At 33.0% G+C, this 18,724-nt stretch overlaps 1 protein-coding gene across 2 annotated transcripts in view; it reads right to left on the reverse strand.

Annotated features, from left to right (window-relative positions):
• LOC130441318 (phosphoinositide 3-kinase adapter protein 1) overlaps positions 1-18,724 on the reverse strand; it is a 111,620-nt gene that overhangs the window by 8,556 nt on the left and 84,340 nt on the right. For both annotated transcript variants that reach the window (XM_056774938.1, XM_056774939.1), the window contains 8 exons: positions 17,302-17,528; positions 14,819-14,954; positions 11,656-11,894; positions 9,780-9,958; positions 7,201-7,497; positions 2,329-2,470; positions 2,041-2,231; positions 96-165 (listed from right to left, as the gene is read on the reverse strand). In XM_056774938.1, the coding sequence (XP_056630916.1) occupies positions 96-165; positions 2,041-2,231; positions 2,329-2,470; positions 7,201-7,497; positions 9,780-9,958; positions 11,656-11,894; positions 14,819-14,954; positions 17,302-17,528 (1,481 nt within the window). The remainder of the gene's footprint in view (positions 1-95; positions 166-2,040; positions 2,232-2,328; positions 2,471-7,200; positions 7,498-9,779; positions 9,959-11,655; positions 11,895-14,818; positions 14,955-17,301; positions 17,529-18,724) is intronic.

The following is an 18,724-nucleotide window of genomic DNA, read 5'->3' on the forward strand; positions in this document are numbered from 1 at the left end:
TACCTGACCTCAGGACATAGTTTTGGAAAAGCCCTATCTTCGGAAGACAAAAAATAATTGATCAAGTTATGAATAGTGGAATTTATTTTAGTTACCTTCATTAGGCTTTGGCTGTAAGCTCATCTCCATCAATTTGGCGTATATACTAGTAAATTCGTTGATATTCTACAAAAAAAAAAAATAATAAAAAGAAAATTAATAATTAATTTTCGTTGAAATTATGCTTTTTAAATACAGAATAAAATGTGAGTTTTCTAAAATGATATATGTATCTAACTTCTCATTATGAAAGCAAATTTCCAAAAAAAGGAAATCTGATTAAACGTTAGTTACGGCTATAAAAATACGAGGGTTGTCCGAAAAGTTTCCGACCTAACAAAAGAACAAGACATTTTTTTCTAGAATCATCTTTTTTTATCAATATAGTGTCTTTTTGAGCCTATACAGTCAATCTACAGATACTCTAACCTTTTTAACCTTTAAAAATAATAGTTACCACCTTTCTTTTCAAAAGAGGCATTTATATTACATCCTCGTCTGATGAAAATATCTTTCCTGCATTTGAAACTTTAATCAGTAATCAAGAAAAAGTCGCTGGGGACCAGATCTGTTGAATAAGGCGGCTAACCAATTCGAGGTACAATTTTAGGTTATTGTGATGACCAGAGTGCGTTGTCCTGATGGAGAAGCACTTTCTTTTTTTTTTTAAATATAGTCGCAATTTTTGCAATTCCTTCCTTTACTTCATGATGCAATGACATACTTTTCTGTTATGTTTTTCATCTTTTTGAAGAAGATTGATGAACATAATCCTAATACTATCTCAAAAGTTTTAGTAGTAGGTTTGTTCCTTGGAATCCACTGTCGTAGCTTAGTAATAGATCCAGGTTTTATCTATATCTAGTTATGACTCGACGCAAAACAAGCGGCTCATATTGCTTAAACTGCGTCAAAAAGACCTGGAAATGTTCACACGAAATCGCTTTTGGTTCAAAATGAGCCCAGCGCACGGATAGCTTACGTAATCATAATTTTTCATTCAGTATAAGGTAAATGAATTATGTGGACTGACTGACTGACTTTCGACTGTCGTCCAGTACCTTCTGGTGATTTCTTTCGATGATATCACTCGTTGTCGTAGTTTTGATTGTCTCGAACGCTCGTCATTAAAAAAGCTGAAACGGCAAGATTTGAATTCATGAAGAATGGAAAAAATAGAAGGAAACAATGCGATTACTGAAGTTGTATTGAGATCGTAAAGTTTGAGGAGACTGATATGATTGAATTGATGGAAATTACCACAACTAGGAATATATAGGAAAGAACTGAAGCCAATTAAAATTGTTAAGATAAGTAGTATGATTTTATTTCAAACGTAAAATTGTGTTCTGCGTCGGTATGACTCACAGTACAACTCGATTTCTACTACCTATACCATCAGTGGAAGATAGAAAACGCATGCAGAAACGGAGAGGGGAAAATATCACAAAGCGGATGAATACAAGTTGTCCTGGGGCTTAAGTAATCTAAGCAAAGATTTTTGGCAATTACTACTAGAAGTTTTCACTCGAATTAAAAATTAGAATTCAGCAAATGAATATTTTTTATTATTTTGAAGTAATTTTGAAGCATTCTTATGACGCACCACCAAATATTTTATAATCGCCGCAGAAGATATTTTGATTTTACTACAATTTAAATCAGTTTAAACACTCCATTAAACAATTTAACTCAATTCAAAGATTTTGCTTTATTTTTCCATTTTGCCATTCGTTAATATTTATCCCAACACAACGCTTCGTAATCCGTTCCTCTGGACTAACTGGAATGGAAGATCGTGGTCATAAACGTGATTGTCTTGAATGCTCAGTGGAAGGCACCCTTAACAGATTATCAGGCTTCAACTAATGTCGCACTAGTTCCCAAACAGCATCCAATAATTTTTATTTTATAGGACAAAGTTATGTAATAACAGATATACATTCAATTATAAAAATGAAAAATTTTTGCTACAAATTGGCATACGAAATAAAAACTTACTATGAAACCTCTAAACATTGAAGCTAAATCGGAGAATCCATTAGCTTCTGCCATCTCTAATGGAGTCAAATCATAAATGTTTCTAGTTTCATAGGCTACATCAGCTCCGGGACATTCCAATAATTGCATTGCTAATTTTTCTAGTCCGAATTTGGCTGCAAAATGGAGAAGGGTGGGAAACTCCTCATGGCCTAAAAAATATAAATTTGATTTACTAGATAATAAAACATGAAGTAATACGTTGAAAGACCATTGTAATTTAATATGAAATAAAGATGTCGCACTTACTACGTTTGTGGCCGGGAATTGCAGTTGGATGTCTTGAATCACCGTGAGCCATTACATTGAAATGTGGAGGGATATTTTTTTGAAAGTTATGGACTAACCAATTGTCTATATTGTCTCTATCGGCTGGGTGGAAGCCTATTGCCTAAAATATACATCAAATACTAAGTTTATTTGGTGGTAGCTAATAGCTTTTCTTTGCAACGTTATTATCATTTAGAAATTATCTCAAGTTTATGTACATTTACATTCTGAAATTAGTAATAAATTAGACGGATAAATTCTTAGTTTAACTAAATGAGAATCAACAATAGTTTCCAATAATGTAGATACAACTTTCGCATTTTGAGGTAATGTTGTTGACGAAACTTCGAGCACTAATTATTTAACGTTGTTTTGCCATATAAATTTTTCAGTTCAATAAAAATAAATAATTGACTGTAAGTGTGTAGGGAAAGCGTTTTAGACAATGAAAGTATGCTTTATTTAGATTAATAAATTATTCTTTATCAAAGTAACGAATATATTTCAAATTAAATGATTAACTGTGATCAGGTTACTGTTATTTATTTCGCTTAAATGGATGTCCTTTAATTCTCAAAAGCAGCGTGTTACGAATTCGCGAATACGATATATGCCGTGGGGCTGGTCCTGTCCAGTTATAATGGAACTTTAAAATTTGGCGAATGTTGTGGCGCCTTTGCTATTCACTTGATGTTTGTATTTATCACAGTGGCAATTTGTTTATATTGTTTTCTTTAGAACTAATTTATAGATAGGTCTTATTATATATTTGTTCGTTTGCTTTTTTTCTAGAATTTTTGAGAAATTCTTTTTTGGTATATAAAAGAGTTTGTTTAGCGGAGTTGGTTAAGTCCACTATTTAAATAAATTAAGTGAGTAATATTATAAATAAATAAGATAAACATGTGCGAGAACGTGCCGCCTACAGTTCTCCAATAACCATTTTGACATAAGTGTCATATTCAACATCAGGTGAAATAATCAAGAACCCGGATCATGATCTGAATGTTCGGTAACTAACCCGGATCACGATCATTGTTGTTTGGTAACTGATCTGTTAATTCTCAAAAGCGTTGTGTTACGAATTCGTCGATGGTATAGGCCGTGGAGCTGGTCCTGTTCAGTTATAATGGAACTTTAAAATATTGCGAATGTTGTGGCGCCTTTGGTATTCACTTGATGTTTGTATTTATCACAGTGGCAATTTGTTTATATTGTTTTCTTTAGAACTAATTTATAGATAGGTCTTATTATATATTTGTTCGTTTGCTTTTTTTCTAGAATTTTTGAGAAATTCTTTTTTGGTATATAAAAGAGTTTGTTTAGCGGAGTTGGTTAAGTCCACTATTTAAATAAATTAAGTGAATAATATTATAAATAAATAAGATAAACATGTGCGAGAACGTGCCGCCTACAGTTCTCCAATAACCATTTTGACATAAGTGTCATATTCAACATCAGGTGAAATAATCAAGAACCCGGATCATGATCTGAATGTTCGGTAACTAACCCGGATCACGATCATTGTTGTTTGGTAACTGATCTGTTAATTCTCAAAAGCGTTGTGTTACGAATTCGTCGATGGTATAGGCCGTGGAGCTGGTCCTGTTCAGTTATAATGGAACTTTAAAATATTGCGAATGTTGTGGCGCCTTTGATATTCACTTGATGTTTGTATTTATCACAGTGGCAATTTGTTTATATTGTTTTCTTTAGAACTAATTTATAGATAGGTCTTATCATATATTTGTTCGTTTGCTTCTTCTCTAGAATTTTTGAGAAATTTATTTTTGGTATATAAAAGAGTTTGTTTAGCGGAGTTGGTTAAGTCCACTATTTAAATAAATTAAGTGAGTAATATTATAAATAAATAAGATAAACATGTGCGAGAACGTGCCGCCTACAGTTCTCCAATAACCATTTTGACATAAGTGTCATATTCAACATCAGGTGAAATAATCAAGAACCCGGATCATGATCTGAATGTTCGGTAACTAACCCGGATCACGATCATTGTTGTTTGGTAACTGATCTGTTAATTCTCAAAAGCGTTGTGTTACGAATTCGTCGATGGTATAGGCCGTGGAGCTGGTCCTGTTCAGTTATAATGGAACTTTAAAATTTGGCGAATGTTGTGGCGCCTTTGATATTCACTTGATGTTTGTATTTATCACAGTGGCAATTTGTTTATATTGTTTTCTTTAGAACTAATTTATAGATAGGTCTTATTATATATTTGTTCGTTTGCTTTTTTTCTAGAATTTTTGAGAAATTCTTTTTTGGTATATAAAAGAGTTTGTTTAGCGGAGTTGGTTAAGTCCACTATTTAAATAAATTAAGTGAGTAATATTATAAATAAATAAGATAAACATGTGCGAGAACGTGCCGCCTACAGTTCTCCAATAACCATTTTGACATAAGTGTCATATTCAACATAAGGTTAAATGATCAAGAACCCGGATCATGATCTGAATGTTCGGTAACTAACCCGGATCACGATCATTGTTGTTTGGTAACTGATCTGTTAATTCTCAGAAGCGTTGTGTTATGAATACGTCGACGGTATAGGCCGTGGAGCTGGTCCTGTTCAGTTATAATGGAACTTTAAAATTTGGCGAATGTTGTGGCGCCTTTGATATTCACTTGATGTTTGTATTTATCACAGTGGCAATTTGTTTATATTGTTTTCTTTAGAACTAATTTATAGATAGGTCTTATTATATATTTGTTCGTTTGCTTTTTTTCTAGAATTTTTGAGAAATTCTTTTTTGGTATATAAAAGAGTTTGTTTAGCGGAGTTGGTTAAGTCCACTATTTAAATAAATTAAGTGAGTAATATTATAAATAAATAAGATAAACATGTGCGAGAACGTGCCGCCTACAGTTCTCCAATAACCATTTTGACATAAGTGTCATATTCAACATAAGGTTAAATGATCAAGAACCCGGATCATGATCTGAATGTTCGGTAACTAACCCGGATCACGATCATTGTTGTTTGGTAACTGATCTGTTAATTCTCAGAAGCGTTGTGTTATGAATACGTCGACGGTATAGGCCGTGGAGCTGGTCCTGTTCAGTTATAATGGAACTTTAAAATTTGGCGAATGTTGTGGCGCCTTTGATATTCACTTGATGTTTGTATTTATCACAGTGGCAATTTGTTTATATTGTTTTCTTTAGAACTAATTTATAGATAGGTCTTATTATATATTTGTTCGTTTGCTTTTTTTCTAGAATTTTTGAGAAATTCTTTTTTGGTATATAAAAGAGTTTGTTTAGCGGAGTTGGTTAAGTCCACTATTTAAATAAATTAAGTGAGTAATATTATAAATAAATAAGATAAACATGTGCGAGAACGTGCCGCCTACAGTTCTCCAATAACCATTTTGACATAAGTGTCATATTCAACATCAGGTGAAATAATCAAGAACCCGGATCATGATCTGAATGTTCGGTAACTAACCCGGATCACGATCATTGTTGTTTGGTAACTGATCTGTTAATTCTCAGAAGCGTTGTGTTATGAATACGTCGACGGTATAGGCCGTGGAGCTGGTCCTGTTCAGTTATAATGGAACTTTAAAATTTGGCGAATGTGGTGGCGCCTTTGATATTCACTTGATGTTTGTATTTATCACAGTGGCAATTTGTTTATATTGTTTTCTTTAGAACTAATTTATAGATAGGTCTTATTATATATTTGTTCGTTTGCTTTTTTTCTAGAATTTTTGAGAAATTCTTTTTTGGTATATAAAAGAGTTTGTTTAGCGGAGTTGGTTAAGTCCACTATTTAAATAAATTAAGTGAGTAATATTATAAATAAATAAGATAAACATGTGCGAGAACGTGCCGCCTACAGTTCTCCAATAACCATTTTGACATAAGTGTCATATTCAACATCAGGTGAAATAATCAAGAACCCGGATCATGATCTGAATGTTCGGTAACTAACCCGGATCACGATCATTGTTGTTTGGTAACTGATCTGTTAATTCTCAGAAGCGTTGTGTTATGAATACGTCGACGGTATAGGCCGTGGAGCTGGTCCTGTTCAGTTATAATGGAACTTTAAAATTTGGCGAATGTTATGGCGCCTTTGATATTCACTTGATGTTTGTATTTATCACAGTGGCAATTTGTTTATATTGTTTTCTTTAGAACTAATTTATAGATAGGTCTTATCATATATTTGTTCGTTTGCTTCTTCTCTAGAATTTTTGAGAAATTTATTTTTGGTATATAAAAGAGTTTGTCAAGGAGTTAGTTAAGTCTACTGTTTAAATGAATTAAGTAAGTAATATTATAAATAAATAAATAAGATAAACATCACAATAGGCTACTGAGGTTTGCGGATTTGATACTAATAAAAAGCTAATTAGTTTTAAACTTCAGTGTAAAATCCGCGAGAGGGGGTAAATGATAACTGCCCAATAGAAAATTTTAAACATCTATAACAACTAAATAAATATCATGAAAGAATTAACGCACAAATAAATAATAATAATTATGTTTCAATTTTGAAATTTTCACCGAAAAATGAACATGACTTTCGGAAACTGTGAACTAAATCTCGTTCTGGCTTACGATTTTTAATCAGTCGAAAGGTGATTTGCCTGAACTCACGTTATAGTTTCCGAAAAGCCACAGAGTAAATTTATCTCGATAAATGAAATATAATTGAAGTAAACCGCCTTCTATTTCGAAACTATTTGAAAAACTGTAATACTTCAATAATAATAATGTTATTAATACCATTGGGTTAGTAATTATATTTGATATTTTTATTTGTTAGGTCTAATTATATTAGATTTAATAATTTTATTTATATTTAATAATTATATTATTTACCTGGCACATAAATTGAATGGGATTATTGATACTCCTTAATATTTCTTCTAATTCTCGTACTTTACTTTCACATTTCATGGGTCGACTGCCTATGATGCTACCATTTTTCTCCACGAGTATATTCACTATAGCAGTAACTTCCGTCAACGATTCCGGCATCCAGAATTTCATTAGGTACGGATTACGTCTCTTTACATTAGGAATTTCGTAAAGCTCTCCATTTTTTTCAACGGAAATTTTAACTATGTCTTCTTTTTGAAGTGGGTAGGTTAGAATTACGAAAACACTATTCTGACCCTGGAAAAAGACATCATATAAATTTCGGGCTCCTCCAGCTGCAGAAAACAACATATAATACGAAGTCTGGCTATTAAATAACGATACTGGTTACTAAAAAGGGTTTTATTATAAAAATTATTCTACATTCGAATGCTCCCCTTCAATATACTCCCTCCCTCCCCACGCCTCACACCTTTCCATAAGTTTTTTCCATTGATCGAAGCAGCGCTAGAAGTCTTCTTTGGAGAAACTCTGGTTTACCGCTTCCATCGATCCAAATCTGGTCCCTTTAAAAGCAAATTTTATCTTCGGAAACAAAAAAGTCGCACTGTGCCAAATCTGGTGAGTTCGAGCACTGGAGTGTTCTTACTGACCAAATACTGCTTCACAGATATCGCGTTATGAGCAGGTGTACTGTCCTGGTGCAAAATCGGGCCGTTTTTTATGAACTCGCTCTTGCACCGTTACCAAAACTGATACATAGTAAGTATGGTTGACAGTCTGATCCTCTGGAACCCATTCAGTCATCACGATACCGATAATGTCGAAAAAAACGATCAACATTGCCTTAAATTTTGATTTGTTCTCTCGGCCCTCACTAAAGCACTTACACCACTCCATAACACTCGCACGAGTTAGAGAATTGTCCCCATATGCCTCTTGCAACAACTTATAGCAGTCAATCGGAGTTTTTTTCAATTTAACGAGAAAATTGATACGTTTTTTGTCACACATGGTTTTCGGCACGAGAAAAAAACACCTTCGTTTCCAACCGCTACTGCACAAATATTATAATAGTGACTGAAACGCGTTTTGGGACGTTCATAGACAAGATATCTAGATACCCAACGCAGTACTCGTTTTTTACCCCACCCGTCTAGAGCGCCCTCTAGGCGCGCAGTCTCGTTATTTAATGGCCAGACCTCGTATTATCACTATTACCAACTGATCGGTCCAATTACAACAGTACAAACATCGAAACAATCAAGCCTTATATTTCTACAAAATAATTATTCAACTAGCAGTTCGCCATTTCCAGCTCGTTAATTTTTCATTTCAAGATTCTGATCCTTTTCAAGCCGATTCAAATGACTTGCCCCAGAAAGTCAGTTCAATTTTAAATCCTCCGAGTTTATTGGTACTGACGTAACGCTTGCGCGTTAGTACAGAAAAAAAATGAAATAGAATATCCAACACCATTTCATATAAATGTTTTTTTAATTGCAGTGCTCCAAAACCTAGGAGGGGGTCCCAAAAATATTTTCCATTTCCGAGATCAGTTGCCCCATAAATCAGTGGTTTCCGTCCCTCACTCCCGTCAACACCCAACACCGTGTGTGTGATTTTGGCATGATTCAGACGTCGACACAAAATAAAAATAGATTTCAATGATTTAATTAAATTTTTATAAAAATTGAGTCATCCCATTCATTAAGGTGACCACGTTGCTTCAAAAAAATGTCATATGTTGTAAAATGGCGGTTCCCTCGTTTTTTGGTTCTAGAAAATCGAAAAATCATCCGATTTTGATAATTTTCTTTTAAATCTTCGTTTTTACGGCGGATTTACGAAAAATATTTTGGGAATGAAAGAAAATGAAAACTTATATTGGTTTCATGAAAATGCATGCAGTAATCATTGAAGTTCTATGTACAAAAACATTTTTAAAATCACTTATTGTAGTCAAGTGTACAATATTAAAAGTTAATTTTGAAAAATTGAAAATTTTCACCATTAAAGAAATGGTATCTTACTAAGGTTGACAGTTAGAGAGAATTTAAAGACATAAAACCATATAAAATCATAAATCCTACATTTTTCACATAAATTTGCCGTAAAAACGAAGATTTTGAAAAAAAATTCATTGAAATCTGATGGTTTTTCGATTTTTAGAGCGTTTTTGAATACCATATGAAATCTTTAAGTGAGATAAAAAATGTATAAACAAACATTTTTCAATTTTTTTTTCTTCTAAAATGAACATTTTTTGTATTAACTAAAAAATATATGAACTGCGTTTGATGCTTTGTAAAAAAGTTATGAACGATTATATGCAAAGAAATGCGTTTATGAACACAATTAAAGTCATAAAACTATATGAAATCTCCAGGTGAGATATTTCCCATATATTTTTTTTCATAAATTCGCCATAAAAATGACGATTTTGAAAAAAGTATCGAATTCGGATGATTTTTCGATTTTCTAGTGCCAAAAAAAACGAGGGGACCGCGAAAGTATAAAATTACCGTAAAATGTTTTATTTGGAAAAGAAAAAATTCTTTATAGTTAATAATACTTACTTGTCGAATTTTTTTGGGAGTTATAGAAAAATAAGACTTTTCCTGTGAAATAATAGAAATCTGTTGCTTCCACACTCTCGACAAAATTGCCATGGCTTGTCCTAAGAATTCTTTAGTGAAATTTTCGTCCTGGTCTTGTCCTACACACTTTCTGTGCCATTGATAATATGTTGGTAGAACTAAAAAAATCCATACAGATGAGGATAATTAAGATTCAAGAGTCGTTACGAGGCGTAATCAAAAATTATTTGATCAAAAATAAAGTAAAAGGAAACATAAAATTTGAAATAACCTTCAAAGTACTGTCCCTGGGTAACATTGCACTGAAGCCAACGTTGAATCTATAACACTGCAGGTTGTCTTCATTCGGAAAGGCTTCCATGTGCTCTACCTTGACTTTCAAGTAGTTCCCTGCACATGTTTTATTTTCGGAAAGAAAAAGGCGGTTCCGTGGGACTAAATCTGATAAATAGGGGGTGGATTGAGAGAAATACTTGCGACTTGTTGGCACGGGGCATTTTCAGGATAAAGCTGAAGCTTGAAATTCACCGATGGCAAACATTTTACAGATAATCAACAGGTATAAATAGGTATTATAAAAATCAGATTTTTTTATAACTTTATTTGTTGTTGTCATACATAATGATACTTATATTTCAGTGTGAAACGTGGCTGTCCATAGTTTAAACTAATTTCTTATTATTGGAGATATATTTAGAGTTCCCGGTCCTTGAACAATTATCTAAATGTGAGTCATTAAGCTTTGTTCGGTATTTTGATTTCAAATATTTCATATTTGAGAACAAAGACTCGCAATTGTATGTTGTTGCACAATATGAATAAAATTTTAGCGTACGTTTCCTCAAAATAGGATACTTATTTTTATCGAACAAGTTCAAAAACATTTTATCATTACTTTTAAAATAATATCACTTTGCAAGTTTATTATTTCTAATTCTAGGTCTTCGATATTATGAAGATCGAAATACAGTGAAACTATTTAAACATAGACATAATCTTCAGTACCATTGAATGGATTTATGGAAAATCTTAGAACGGGTTCTAATGCTGCAAAAATCTTCAAATCTAGAAGAAAACTCTTCTATTAGCTTATCTACAGTTTCTAAATATGATGTAGCAGTAAAATTTTCATTATTCAAATTCTCAACAGTATATTTTGTATTTGGGAAATGGGATAATGATTTTTTCAATATTCAAACTTGCATTTGAATGCATTTACTGCACTAATCATATCAGCGATATGCTGATTTTTCCCTTGTACAACTTGTACAACTTTGCCGTTATATCTATCAGAAATCCGAGGTCGATTAGCCAATCCTTATTTTCTAATTGCTCGTAATTTGCCTCTTGATGAAATAAATTCCTTTTTTGTGGCAAAAGCGTGATAAAACGCTCAAGTATTTTACCTCTGCTCAGCCAGCTCACTTCAGTATGTAAAAGAAGATCTGTGAACTGAACGTCCTCATCTTCTAAAAGTAATTTAAACAATCTAAGTTTTGAGTAGCTCCCGAACTTATGGAATTAATAATTTTTGTTAATATCGTAAATACTTGTTGAATATTTCCTGATGTATGAGGCTATGATAAGAAATAAATTTCGGGAATAAGGAATGAATAGATAGCATTGGATATAAGAAATGAAATAGTGAAAGAAAAAAACGAAGAAAGAACTGTAAGCAGTGCTAAAATGAACTAAATTAACTGTTTACAGACGTAGATGGAACAGAAGTTATAAAAGAAAGGAAAGAATATACATTTAACTAAAAATCAAAAATACAATTGTCCAATTCTTATGGTCATGAGTATTTTCATTGTTTTCCTCATTCTTGATTAAATTATGGGTTTGTTATGCTTACCTCTTTTATGGCTTTCAGTAAAATCTTCATCTACAACTCCCAATAAAAGAGCCAATGTTCTATCAGGTAATAATAACTTTCCTAATCCCATGCAATCTTCAGTGTGCTCAGCTACCATTTCCATAAAATTTGGACACAACACAACCAATTGTAATTTTACCGCTGAAGCTCTCGAATTGAATTCCTTATATTCCTGTTCTGATTTTGTCATTATTTCTTCTAATGAGGCATATTGTATCCTATGAATAAATAAAAATAAATACGACTTATCCAATAGGTGACAACTGAAAATTGTTTTTTTTTTCATTTGTTGGCAAACAAAAACTATAAAAACTTTAATGATCAAGATAAATTAAATGATTGTAGTGCCAAATCCATTTATTGTTAACGATCGAAATAAATGTGTTAAGTCGATGTATAAAACTTTTGTGTGCAGTGATCACATGTATCGCTAGACCATATACGAGGGTTGTCTTAGAAGTTTCTGATTTAATAAAGAAACAAGATATTCTTTCCATCTTTTCAACATTTTTATTTTTCAATCGTTTATACAATTAGTCAAGTGATGCTTGAACCTGTTTAGCCCTTCCAAATAATAGTTGCCGCCATTTTCCTCAAAATTTACGTTTACAACAACAACAACGGGTTTGCTAGGGGTTGGGGTTGCTAGGGGCCGGATATGGTAACTACGGTGGACATTCGTAAAGTCATGGCGATCACTGAAGTATGAGAAGGCCCGTTGTCCTTTCTTTTTCTTCAAATGCGGTCACTTTTTGTAATTTCTCCCTTCACCTTATCAATGATGATCCCAAGAAAACGATTGCCATCGCTTTTCCGACTGTGGAACCTAACCATATTTTTCGGAGCAAATTCGCCGTTTGAAATCCTCTGTTTTGACAGTATTTTTCGTGTTAAGATCTTAGTAATTGATCTAGGTTTCATTTATAATCATGACTGAAACTGCCCTTTTGGACCAAAGTGAATAAATGCGGCACCCAAAGCGCGGATACATCAATCCGATATTGTTGGCTGTCGCACTTTCTGGCCGTCCCGAACGCTCGAGGTGAGTCACGGCCATGTTTGAATTCCGCTGTCTAAAATTTTTCGTTCGTAAATGAAGGTGTTGGGTGTCCGTACGCAGTATCCAATGTCGCTTTACTTTGTATTGGCAGATTGTCTCAACAACAAACAAGACAACTGAGTCGTTAACCATTGAGATATTTTAGGTCTGCTAACATCATCAGCGACTTTCAATACGGCTTCCGTAAATATCGATTAACCAGGGATCTCCTAGTCTATGTCACCAAAGTATGGACTGAAGCTATAGAAAAATATGGAGACTCCAGAACAATCGCACTGGACATATCGAAGGATTTTAACAGGGTTTGGCATGACAACCTTCTAAATAAATCAAGATCGTACGGTTTGTCCTCCTGACTTATCGGCTGACTTAGTAGCTTTCTCAAAGACCTATCCATCTAGGTTGCTAATATTCCCCAAGGATACTTCTTGTCACCTACTCTTTTTCCTGTACATCAACGATCTACCCGATCAAACTGCAAATTGGTGTCGTCGTTCAAATCAATCGCCCCAATAAACCTTCCAAGCTGTTCAGCATAATCAAACCTAGAGCAGTATTTGCAAGAACTGTTGGTAAAGTTCAGATTCGCATATGGCACAACGAAAAACATGAAAATTCGTCGAGAAACCTTCTACCCTAATTTTTTGTCAAATCTTCCATTTATTTTCGTTGTGCTTCTTTGGTACCTTTCAAATTTGGTTTCATTTCAGTCAAAGGTCAAAACATTCTATTATATCTATTCAAATTGGTGTTCTCATCCAATAATTATTGTTACGAATTCGTCCTCGACATGAAGGCGGATCTATCCGGTTATAATGGAATTATAAAATTTGAAAATTGTTTATTTGAACTAATTTCTAGAAAGGTCTTATTATTCATTTGTTTTTGTTGGTTTATTTTCTAGAATTCTTGAGAAATTCGTTTTGGGTATATAAAGGAGTTTGTTTAGTTTATAATAAATAGTAATAATGAACGAGAAGTATCTGGTAAATATAAATAGATTATATAAGTTAGTTAAGTATTAGTGATAGGTTATAGTTCTTCCAATATCAATTGTAGAAGACAGTTGTGAGAGGAATAATCAATATTTCATAAATACGCACGCCATTCATACCAAATTAAGAACTGAAAAATCATGTTCACTCCCCGTCTAAAATACGGTAAACAATTAACAAACCGTCAGTCCACGTGGACTTATCATCTCAACTGTTTACCAATTAAAACATCGAATCGTGAACATAAATGTATTTCTATTGGCCGAAGTCTTATGTATACGATTTCTTCGAAATATTCCTGCAAGAAAGTCTGCGATAAGCATTGGCATGGCTTGGTGAGTTTAGTTTAATTCATAAATTTCTTTAAATAAATAGGAGGAAGAGTTTTTATAATCTGCGAATGATATTGGAGGAACTATAATTATTATTATTATACTATATTAATTAAATATAGTGTAAGTCTTTAAATAAATTTAATAAGGGACATTGTTTATATATTCACCCCTCCAGTTTAAATAAATAAGAGAAACATTTGGAAATTTTGGCAGGGAACTCGTTGATAAAAAATAGCTTTTGTTATGACATGGAAGATTATAAAACAGGCCATGAAATATATGAAAGTTTTTTAATTGCATTCATCTCAAGGTAAATTACATCGAATCCATTAGAAAACAGAAACGTCAATAGGAAAAAATTGAAAGAACAATGAGATTTGTTGAGAATTTACCGCAGATAATCTGGCAGCATTCCGCTTTATAAGCATGTATCAAATCCTTTTTTTTTTAAGTTCTAAACTATCGTATCAGTTGTACGGTTCACTATCAGCATATTTTCAAATATTTTGAATCTACCTTGAACAAAACTCCTATGGGGTTGGTTTACATTTCGTTTGTTTAAATTCCAAATTTTATCGTCGTGGTACAGGCATCTACGCATAAATTCTGTTTAGGATAAATTTTGAAATTAGTTATTAAGCTTTAATCACTTTTATGGCCGCTAGGTATTTATGAAAATCAATAAAATGTCGCAAATACACCGAGAGCAGATGAGTGACGGCAGTCTTCAGGCTATTGACCAATTTACTTACTTAAACGGTTTCCTGTTGGCATGTTTACTTATCTGCTGGAAATAATTCGAGAAGTAATCTACCCATAACGACGCTGCTTCGCTTCTCCTTGAGGAAATTATCAGGATATCTTCCATATTTATATTCTTTGTGTTTCCTTGAAAAATAAATTAATATAATATTGTTATAAATATAAATATCGAAGCATGAATAACCGTTTAATAATAGTTAGTATTTTTTAATAACTTTATTAACACTTTAATGGGTTATCTCATAACTGCATTAACCCGGCATTAGACAGTTGGGGTATGACAAACCCCAGCGCTTGAAGAATGCAGAAAATAGGACCGTTTCAAAGTTGCTTGGAGTTTCTCACACCCCACCGGTCTAAATTCAGAACTTTTTTTGAGCAGATATGTTTTGTTTTTGTAACATCCTTTCTACAAGCAGATTCTTTATTTTCATCAACTATGGTTATTATTTGTGAATTATCGCTTGTATTAGCTCGTGTATTGATGGGAGATAACAAAGAAGATAAGAGACGTTTCCAAGATGTAGAAAACAACGAAAACTTTATCGATGAGGATGATTCCGAAGAAGATGACGAAATAGACATTGTCAGCGTCTATAGTGATTACCCTGATGCCAAAAAAGAAAACCTAGAAATGCAGGAAGTCGACGACAAACAAAATGTCGCAGACTCGGTTGAAATCCATACATTTTATGGAAAAAATGGAATGGCAGGATAACGTAAGAACCAGGTTCGAAAATATTATTACCCATAAAACATTGAGTATGGAATTGATCAAAGACAACCAAAGACAAAGGCGGTCTAAGTCCAGGCTTGCTCTCGATTTACGCGGCAATATCAGAAAAATTTTGGGTAGAAATCCTGAACCACCTAGCAAAAAAACCAAGGCCTAATCAACAGGGAATCTGCTCTGCATGCCCACGTTCACGTGACAGAAAAACTAGATATGTTTATGAAGCGTGTTCCGTATTTTATGCCTCGAGCATACTGTCATCTATTGCAAAAATTGTACTAATTGAATACACAATAACTTTTTTGTTTCTAGCGAGAATTTTATCCGTTTTTTTTTTGTTTGAAAGCCTTTAGCTTTATTTATAACACTCTGTTTCGATTTGTTTGGTATCTTTATCGAAAATTTTCAGCAAATAAATAAAAAAAGCATCTCATTTTTTATTCTAAAAGAAAGAATCCACTTTCGTACAATATCCAATAAAAACAAAAAATAATATTTTTATACAAAAATTTCAATGTTACCTACTAAGAGGGCCCAGAAAAGCACTAAAATCAGGAAGGCATCGCTGACCGAATCAATTTGGGGTTTGTTACACCCCCAAGTGTCACAACTATTTTTGACCTGTCTAATGCCGGGTTAAGAAAAATTACTATGACTAAGTAATAAAAAGAAATACTATGCTTTCAATGGTACGATTAAAATAGAAGGAAATAAAAGGCTAGTGTTTTCATTCCCGCAGATCAAAAATAAATTGCTAGGTCAATGTTTTTCTACACCAGCAGAAGCGGTTGATACGTTCAAATCACATGAGTCATCAACAAATTTTGTGGCTGGTGTTATCTTAGCATACAACACCCTTCATTTGACCAACTCGAGGCGCTCCATTTGAGTATTCTGCTGTTATCTGGCGAATTATTGATAGTACAGTACTGAATTAACCGTTTGACTAGGTGAGTGGACATGATTGCGGGCTTTGCAATGCTTAACATCACTTCACCAATCTTCCACCATAGTATGCCTTTATTTTTCTCATATTTCATCAATTCTTTTGACGAATGTCTTCATTTAATTGTGTTTTAACAAAAAATCGCTGATTTTGATACGCTTAACTCATGTTGCGTTTTTCTGTATGTCCAGTTTTTTCAAATGATTGCTCACTGTTTGATGTCTAGTGCATCAGCGATGTTTTGACAGCTCACATGTCGATCGGTCTCATTATTTTATAGACATGTTACCTTCTAGAAACCAAATCAACCCGTTTTATTTTGCGAACTCTTTTCCAGCTGGTTGGCAGAGGTACTCCAGTAGGAAGATTCTATATGTTAAACTTATACAGTCGACAAAGTTATCTTACAACATAAAGCTCGTGAATGTTGTTCTGGTTAGCTAACTGCTATAGAAATTAACACAGAAGCCAAAAAATTGAATAAAAACTTTTGTTTTAATAATAAGTCCATTTATTTCAACGGAATTTTCAGTTAGAGGCTGGGCGAAACGAGTCAATTCTTTCACTACCATGTTTATGATGTGTCATAGGCTTTTTTATGGTGTAATTGATTCAATGGGACTAGTGGTTCTCTTATAACATCAAGTGTGAAAATCATAAAATACTCTATAGATAGCCTTTTATTCAAATTCGATTAATCTATAGTGGGAAAACAAATCTAGTGAAATACTCACTAGAAAGAGCTTAGAAATAATTGTGCTAACGTTTATGAAGATAATTAAAATTTTGCTTACCTTTGGTACACTTTATACACCTTTTCCTGGGAAAAGAAGCATGTCTTATTGAATGGTCATCAAGATCATCCCTATGTACAGTTTCGTTAACAACTTTTGATGATTTATTTGACGATTGACTTATATCGTTGGTTTTTTGTACTGAGTCATCTGTGGCGTGTACAACGAAAGTGCCTATAGAATGTCTCCTCTGATTAGATCTGTTTATTGCCGGAAAATTATGATATCTGAAAAAATACCGAGGCTCAAAGAAAATGTCTCTAGATTATATGTAGTTTGAATTGGCTAGTGCAATTTTTGCCGATTATAGTACTTGAAATAATTTAAGATTAATTCGAGGTATTCTTCAAAATGTGTATAATTTCTTAGTATTGAATACAAATCAAAATATACACTCAATACACTGTTAATTTAGATTACTCGTACATTATTAGATGGAACATTAAGGATTAATTATGGGTCACAAGTCATGGCTAGTGCATACATGACATATTCCAAGTGGAAATGGATCTGATAATACCAAACGCAGAGCATTGGTTGGAAAGTATGGAGCTGGAGGTAGCAGCAAAAAAACAGAGTAGAAAATTGAAAATATCTAGAAATAATGATTGACAGTAATAGAGAAAGAAGATTAGAAATTCAACACAACAGATTAGCTACTCATAGAGCAAATCATGCAAGTAATAATATGCATCAAATCGATATATTAAATAAAAAGAACACAATGGATATTTACGAAACATAAGATGAAACTTATACTAATGCACGGCGAAGAAATAAAGACACTGACAAACAGAGAACTAGAAGAGTTCAGAATAACGGAAAGGAAGATAATAAGAACAATTAGAAGGATCAGGATTGAAGACAACGTATAAACTATGGAATAACGAAAAAACTAGAAGAGGAAAATATAGTTAACTTAATAAAAACACAAAAACTAAGATGGCTAGAGCATCCGTCAAAAGAAGAAGTAGTTAAGAGAAGTAGAGGACGCCTCGAGAAGAATTGGAATCGTGCGATGGAAAGAAAAGACCAAGAACAGGATTTTTGTGGAAAACTAATTTTAAGAATAATAAAGTTTTCCTATCTTATAAATCTGATTATCTGATAACTAAGTTACAAGTAAGTTGGGTTAAAAGAGGAAGTTAAGTATTTTGGAAGATACTAAACTTGTAATTTTTTATACTACATACTGTAATTCATAATATGGCATTATAATTTGAAGTTTGCCTTATCCATGTAACCTTTCCCACATTTAAGTAGACTTATAAAATCATTCCTAGATTTGTCTTTAACAAATAGATCACAAATTTAATTTCTCCTGTTACTTCCATTTTTTATTTTGTTTCATTACTAGTGAACATTTTTTTAGAGCTTCTGATTGATCATTTTGTTATACTTGACCTATTATGTGAAACGATCT

This window comes from Diorhabda sublineata, chromosome 3 (assembly GCF_026230105.1).
Source record: "Diorhabda sublineata isolate icDioSubl1.1 chromosome 3, icDioSubl1.1, whole genome shotgun sequence".
Classification (NCBI taxonomy): Eukaryota; Metazoa; Arthropoda; class Insecta; order Coleoptera; family Chrysomelidae; genus Diorhabda; species Diorhabda sublineata.